Genomic DNA, 8167 nt, shown 5'->3' with positions numbered 1-8167 from the left:
AACGAAGTCTCGCGCTGTCACGAACTTGTTCGAAAGCGGCACGATCACCTCATACGTACGCACGCACGCATCTCATGCGTGCGTACGTAGCGGCTGCGTACGTAACGCGATACGTGCGCGTTGTGGTCTGCGCATGCGCACTACGCAGAACGTGGCGTCCTTACGTACGCAACGCCGCCACGTACGCAACGTACGCAGTACTAAAACTCTCTATTTGCAAGAGAGTTTCGCACACGGAATAAAAGTATTCTGGAATACGGATATACAGATAAGACAATGCAATTAGTACAATACATGTTCAATTTAGGGAGTATTCATTCGCTACAAAGACATTTACGAGACGCAGGGCAGTGTTGTGAACAATTTTTAAGCGCAACGACACATCTTAGTCAAGCAGATCAAACAAACCACTGACGAACACCAATGAATCGAGAAAAAACAATAATTTATTCCAAACAAAACATACGCATTGATGATATGGTTCTTGCAGTAACTGCACTTGAGCAACAACAGGTTCTAATATAGGTAGTATTTTACCGTAAGTTCGGCCTCAACAAAAGTATTGTGAAATAACTTAATGCCCGCAAAGGATCATCGACTTTCATCGATAGGGTTCCACTGCTTCCACCTTTCTGCCACCACAGTGTCGGACGCTTTTGGGCCCAAGGTTTACGAGCACATCAACCTTGAAGTCAGTTGTTTCGCACTAAGGTGGCGCCAGAGCTGGATTGAGTTCGGTAGCGTGTCTGAGTGTCCCGATTGAGTTGAAGAGAAAAAAACGAAAGCAAACAGGTTTCGTGCCCTCCTTTGTACACCAAATAAGTGTTTAAAAGGTCAGAGATCCAAGTAGAGTGGATTTATTCAACCATTAACCCAGAGTCATGAGCCACGAGCATCCGGGATGAGTTATTATTCTGAAGTCCGGAGCCGCAAGCGAACTGCATGAGCCATTATTCTAACATACAGAACCTTTTATTCCAGTTAGTGCAGTAGCTTTAACACCTCAGGCTCGCTGCTCCCTCGCGATTCAAAACAATCACACACACGACACCACTCACCACATCACCCCCCAATAACACACTGTCGTCGACGAGTCGTTACACTCGGCGATACACAGTCCCTGCTGCCAATGACATTCACGTAACGTACATCGAGAAGACAAGTTATCCGGCGAATGGCTCTGCCTCTCTCCAGGAGGATAAGGAATGGTTTTCGGTGACATATTTGTTTTTTTTTTTTGAGACATACAAGACAGGCGGGCACCAAACAAGGCAAAAAGTTTCTCTAGGTAGGCGGTGCCAGCTCCGACATTGCTCCACCGTCTCCACGAGCTTGCAAAATTTTCCAGCCTTTGTGGGGCGCCTCCCGCCTTGGGGAGCATTTTTTTAGAAAAGTCCAGATGGCTTGATTCATGACCAATTCTCCCAGAGACAACGCCTCGCCAGCGACAGTCAGTCCCTTGTTGTGCCACCGACAGGTTCCTCGTTCGGCAGCACGTCTCACGAGATCGAGCCCTGTTTCGACGAACTGTCTCCCCCCCCTCCCAGCGCCGCCTTCTGTGCAGGAGAACCGTGCAGTCCGGGGATAACGTCGTTTCCTCCGCCGGGCCACTTTGCAGTTCCGGGTATGGCTACATCTCCCCCTCCGAGCCCGAGAACTGGTCCGAGAGAATGGACCAAGGACGCTATTTAAGGCCGAGCCGGCCCCATGTTAGGAGTTTTGTGCCCCAGCCGACGTTGTCGTGCTGGCTGGCTCTGTAAAACGACAACCTGCGATAGTAAACGCTACTTTTGTTGCTGTTTTCCAAACGGATTGCCTCCCTGTTTCACCTTCGGGCTAAGGCTTCATCGAAGTCCGCTGGACGGCCCGCCGCTCTTCGCCACCGCTACCATCGCGACAGAGCAAAATTCCTAACAGTGGTGGCAGCGGTGGGATACGCTACCCCTGTCCTAAACGTTTTGCTGCTCTGGGACCCGCTACCCCGATCTCAACGGCTGAAAAGTTGGATCGGATCCCTGCAAACCCGAGGACGACCACCGTGATATCGTTTTGCTGCCCTGGGACCCGCTACGCCGACTTCTACGGCTGGAAAGTTGGAGCGGATCTTGGCAGGCCCGAGGACACCCACGACACCACTCGACGGCAACGACCAGATGGCCGAAGTCACCCGCTCTAGTTGGGTGAGTGCCTGACGTTCGTCTTTTGTCGTCAGACCCTGTTAGCACAGAGTAGCCAAGTATGTTCCTTTAGATCTTTAGGTGGCTAGTGCTTGGCTGGTTCTCGACTTGCTTCACGTCGAAGAATATAGCTTCTGAGACAAAGCTATTTCAGAAAGGAACGTGCACGAGTTGCGGTACACAATGGAGAAGCTCAGAGTGAGGGACCTTCTCGATGTTTGTGAGCAGCTGGGTGTTTCTGTTGCTAGGACGAGCCGCAAAGGAAATATTCTTGATGTCATGAGAGCAGAAGGAATAACTGAAGAGGAGGTAGAAGAGGCTATGGAGACAATTGAAGAAAAACAGCGGGAGGCTGAGGAGCGTCAAAAACGCGAGGAGGCTGAGGAGCGTCAAAAACGCCAGGAGGCTGAGGAGCGTCAAAAACGCGAACGCGAGGAGGCTGAGGAGCGTCGAAAACGCGAAGGCGAGGAGGCTGAGGAGCGAAAAAGGCGAGAAGAGCGTCAACATGCTCTTAGAATGAAAGAGCTGGAACTTGAGCAACTTCGCATAACATCGGCGCAGTCTAGTTCGCTATCCGTGGCAGACGAAATGCCAAGACAGAAAATCCAAGATTTGATTCTGCCGTTTAGGACGGGTGGAGACATCGCGCTTTTTTTAGTGAACTTTGAGCGCACGTGCGAGAAAATTGGGATAAATGAGGGTGTCTGGTCCCAGAAGCTTCTGTCAGTCATTCCGGGAGAGGCCGCGGAAGTAATCGCACGGTTGTCTAAAGAAGACTCTGACGACTACGCTAAGGTCAAAGCGGCCCTCCTTCGTAAGTACCGCTTGTCTGCCGAGGCATTTCGGCAGCGATTTCGGCAAGCAAAAAGGGGCAGTGAATCATGCACAGAGTTCGTGTACCAGCTTAAGTCTAATTTGAAAGAATGGCTTAGAAGTGCGGATGCTTACGGTAACCACGACAGGGTGATTGATTGTGTGGCCCTCGAGCAATTCTATCGTGTGTTGCCTGAAGATGCCAGACTCTGGCTTCAGGACAGAATGAAGGGAACAGACATTGACAAAGCTGCTGAGCTAGCTGATGAGTATTATACGCGAAGGAATTTCCAGTTGGATCGCGATGATACAAAAGAGAAGAGGGACTCCTCAAGGCGGCTTGCTGCTCAAAATGCAGCACAAAAGATGGCTCCGCCGCGTAACGAATTCAGTCAGGGAGCGACTAACAATGAGAGGGAAAGGAGAAAGCCAGGAGAGGCACCTGAGTCGACAGCAAGTGTGAGGGAACGCGTCGACACCGCTCGAGCTTTTGAATCAAAACGACCAATTGTATGCTACAATTGTAAAAAGGAGGGTCATATCTCATCTAGCTGTAAGCAAAAGTTTGTTTTCGCTGGCATTCGCGAGTCGGACGAGAACTTGAAGTTACTCGAGCCTTACATGCGCGAAATTGTGGTCAACGGAAAGAAATGCCGGGCACTCCGTGATTCAGCTGCGACGATGGACGTAGCACACCCATCTTGCATCTCCCCTGGCGACTATACTGGCGAATGCGCCTGGATCAGACAGGTTGCAGAAGAGCAAAGTGCCTGTTTGCCAATTGCTGCGGTTGTTCTAGAGGGAAGTTTTGGAAAATTGCGCACTGAGGCGGCCGTGAGCCCTAATTTGCCCCAAGATTTTCCGTACCTTTTTTCCAACAAATCAGAGCAGCTCCTTAAAGAAAAGGGCCAGTCATTTTCATCTCCCCTCGCGTGCATGGCACTCACGCGATCGCGGTCCCGCGCTCTCGCGGGGAGACTTGAGGTCTCGGTTTCGAACGAGGAGGCGGACGAGCGTGAGGCAACTCCCCAGGGAGACTCGGGCCAAGAGGCGACTAGTGTATCACCGGACATCGAAGACAGTAGGGCTCCGGATACGGTAATGGCTGCCGAACGCGACGAGCCTGTGGAGGTGGATGAAAGCAGAGCGCTTCAGGAGAGCGTTCAGTCGTCCCTGCTTGGTCCAACATCCACTTGTTGGGAAGAGCTCAGTAAAGTAGACAGAAACACACTCGTCACTGCGCAGGCAAGTGATGATACCATTAAGAATCTGCAGCATAACGGGAAAGAAGGAGTAGCCCGAAAGAACATCTCATTCTACACGAAGGCAGGGCTCATGTATCGAAAGTATCGGGACGCTGAGGGTAGAACGTTCAACCAGCTTCTAGTGCCAGAGAAGTACCGACGACAGTTTTTAGAACTGGCGCACGGAAATGCCTGGGCGGGCCACCTTGGCATCAAGAAAACAAAGGCGAGGCTCGCACAGGATTTCTATTGGCCTGGATGCTGGAAAGATGTAGAAAACTTCGTACGATCGTGCGACACGTGTCAGAGAGTAGGCAAATCTACTGACAAACGGAAGTCCCCGATGAGATTAGTGCCTGTTATCACAGAGCCGTTCCGGAGGCTCGTAATTGATATTGTTGGCCCCCTTCCAGAGTCCCGTTCCGGTTGTCGCTACATTTTAACTGTTTTGTGCGTGGGAACGAAATTTCCCGAAGCGGTTCCGCTAAAAGAGCTCACCTCTCCCTGGATTGTGGACGCACTTTTGTCCATTTTTGCCCGCGTTGGCTTTCCAGCCGAGATTCAGAGTGACAATGGGAGCGTATTTACCAGTTTTCTCACAACAGCGTTTTTTGAACGCTGTGGAATAAAAATAATTCACAGCTCTATAGGACATCCACAGTCTAACCCCGTGGAGAGGATGCATGCTGTACTCAAGCGAGTTCTGAGAGCTCTTTGCTTTGAACATAACAAAGATTGGGAGGCATGCATACCCGCGGCACTGTTCGCCATACGGTCCGCTCCCCACGAGACAACGGGATTCAGTCCCGCCGAGCTTGTCTATGGAAGAAACTTAAGATCTCCATTTCGGCTATTGAGAGACTCGTGGGAAGGATATGAAGAAGACCCACGCGTAGTCAGCTACGTTTTAGATCTGTTGGAAAGACTATCTAAAACCAGAGAGCTAGTTGAGGAAAACATGAATGCGGCTCAGAGTTTAGCGAAGACTTACTACGATAAGTTGTCCCGGAAGCGCACGTTCAACATCGGCGACCAGGTAATGCTGCTACGACAGTGTAAAAAGAACAAAATGGACATGCAGTGGGAAGGGCCAGCTAAAGTAATGTCCAAGCTTTCAGACACAAACTACGAGGTAAAACTGGGCCGAAAGAAAGGTAAGGTTTACCACAGTAATTTAATGAAGCCTTACATCCAGCGCCATGCCGTGGTTAACATGACACTGAATGCGGCGAACGAAGTGGAGACCGACCTTTTAAGTTTTCCACGTGAGAGCGACGCGCCAGCTAACAGGCTCGTACAGCTTATTGCCGAAGAGCAAAGTCTCACGGAGAGTCAGCGTGATGATCTAACGAAAGTAGTTAGAGACTACGCAGACGTGTTTTGCGACAAACCAGGGAAAACCTCTTTGGTAGAGCATGATATTCAGTTATCAAGTGAAGAACCGATCTCTAGCAAGGCTTACCGCGTATCGCCGAGGCAAAGAGAGATCATGGAAGCCGAGATCCGCCGCATGTGTGACTTGGGGGTCATCATTCCAGGTGAAAGCGATTACACCTCCCCACTCATACTAGTCGAGGTTCCGGGAAAAGACCCTAGGCCATGCGTGGACTACCGCCGGCTAAATAAGATCACTTTAGATCAGACGTATCCGATACCTAATATCGAGGAGAGAGTAGAAACCGTGGCAAAATCCACATATATCTCCCTCTTAGATCTGGTACGGGGATACTGGCAGGTCCCGTTGACGGAGCGAGCCTCTCGTTATGCCGCATTCATTTCCCCATTGGGAACATTTCGCCCTTTAATGCTTGCTTTCGGCTTAAAGAATGCTCCCTACTGCTTCTCGAACCTCATGGATCAGGTGTTGCGGGGTTTAGGAGATTTCGCCCTGCCGTATCTCGATGATGTGGCAATATTCTCTGATACGTGGGTCGAGCATGTGACTCACTTGAGGACCGTTCTGGCTCGACTACGTGATGCAGGCCTCACCGTGAGAGCGCAGAAATGCCACTTAGGGTGCGCAAGCGTAAGTTATCTCGGCCACATCGTGGGTCGTGGCCAGCGTAGCCCGTCCGAGCTGAAAGTTGCGGCCGTTTTAGAGTATCGTCGTCCCACCACAAAGTCGGAATTGAGGGCGTTTTTGGGACTGGCGGGGTATTATCAACACTACGTCAAAGGTTACTCAAACCTCGCTAGTCCACTGACGGACTCTCTCCGCAAAACCGAGCCCACCGTCATTTCGTGGGACACAAGAAAAGAGAATGCTTTCAAGAGCCTCAAGAGCGCTCTCGCAAAACGACCCGTGCTAGCGGCACCGGACTTTTCTCAGAGTTTTATTATTCAGTGTGATGCCAGTGACCGCGGCCTAGGAGCAGTTTTGTGCCAAAAAGACGCCGAAGGGCACGAGCGGCCAGTTTTGTATCTCAGCAGAAAGCTCAGTGTCAGAGAGGAAGCTTACAGCACTTCAGAAAAAGAGTGCGCCTGCCTTGTTTGGGCAATTGGTAAGCTAGCATGTTACGTCTCAGGGTCGAGCTTCATAGTAGAAACTGATCACTGCCCCTTGACTTGGTTGCACAACATGTCGTCTAAAAGCGGTCGGTTACTTAGGTGGAGCCTGACGCTTCAGCACCATAACTTTAGTGTGCGCTATAAGAAAGGGAAGCTGCACACAAATGCAGATGGTCTCAGCAGAGCTTATTGAAGTGCAGCCCAGCTCCCTCTTACAAGTTGAGGCACATGCTTCTGGTTTGACGTGTTTCGCAAAATTTTGGCGTCTATTATTTCATTTTGATTTAAACTGTATTAACAATCCATAAGGTATGTAACTGCGCAAAAAACTGACGGAAACAAGAAGGAGAGAAAAACTCTGTCCTTTTTCTCTCCTTCTTGTTTCCGTCAGTTTTTTGCGCAGTTACATACCTTATGGATCAGTACCAACTAGCCCAACTTACCATTCTTCTGTATTAACAATGTCGCATTTCACTAACAGATGTAATTTTGTTTGAAGTGTACTCTGATATGTTACCAGGAAGCCCAGCCTCTACCATTCTGGTAAATTGTTAAAAAAAAAATGCACAGAATTGGTTTTGGGCTGCTTCAGCAGGTTCCGACCCGCTCGTATGGCATTGGGGATGGTTTCGCGTGGCCTTTCTTGGCATCGGGACTGCGCAGTGTAATCACAGCATTCGTGAGGGCCAGCGTTTTGAGGTCTCTAAGGGATACGTTTCTCGTGCTTTTTAAAACGTACAATAGTAGAGACTCAATAGATCTCTTTGCTGCCTTGGTCTGGCGCTATGAGAGACGTTCAGAGGGTGCTTGCTTCCACGAAAGTGGTTTGGCTTTGAGTTCAACTCCGTCGTCCCAGTGATTCCCTGCAGGGCTCTGAAGATCACCACGGAGTGGCTACAGCCTCAACGGTCAACCAGCATTCCTCCTTCCGAGCCGCGCTGACGGCTCAAAACTCCGGATGCATTGTCTGGCGGCGGGGGTGCTGTTGTGCCACCGACAGGTTCCTCGTTCGGCAGCACGTCTCACGAGATCGAGCCCTGTTTCGACGAACTGTCTCCCCCCCCTCCCAGCGCCGCCTTCTGTGCAGGAGAACCGTGCAGTCCGGGGATAACGTCGTTTCCTCCGCCGGGCCACTTTGCAGTTCCGGGTATGGCTACATCTCCCCCTCCGAGCCCGAGAACTGGTCCGAGAGAATGGACCAAGGACGCTATTTAAGGCCGAGCCGGCCCCATGTTAGGAGTTTTGTGCCCCAGCCGACGTTGTCGTGCTGGCTGGCTCTGTAAAACGACAACTTGCGATAGTAAACGCTACTTTTGTTGCTGTTTTCCAAACGGATTGCCTCCCTGTTTCACCTTCGGGCTAAGGCTTCATCGAAGTCCGCTGGACGGCCCGCCGCTCTTCGCCACCGCTACCATCGCGACAGAG

General features: G+C 50.7%; 1 protein-coding gene across 1 annotated transcript; it reads left to right on the top strand.

Moving 5' to 3' along the window:
• Positions 1-2693: 2693 nt before the first annotated feature.
• LOC142768335 (uncharacterized) lies at positions 2694-7684 on the top strand. The gene is made up of 2 exons (XM_075870304.1): positions 2694-6735; positions 7599-7684. The coding sequence occupies exons 1-2, from the start codon at positions 2694-2696 to the stop codon at positions 7682-7684; spliced, it is 4128 nt and encodes a 1375-aa protein (XP_075726419.1).
• The last annotated feature ends 483 nt before the right edge of the window (positions 7685-8167 follow it).

Source organism: Rhipicephalus microplus, chromosome 8 (genome assembly GCF_043290135.1).
Source record: "Rhipicephalus microplus isolate Deutch F79 chromosome 8, USDA_Rmic, whole genome shotgun sequence".
In the NCBI taxonomy this organism is placed as follows: domain Eukaryota; kingdom Metazoa; phylum Arthropoda; class Arachnida; order Ixodida; family Ixodidae; genus Rhipicephalus; species Rhipicephalus microplus.
This window is presented reverse-complemented; position numbering and strand designations above follow the sequence as displayed.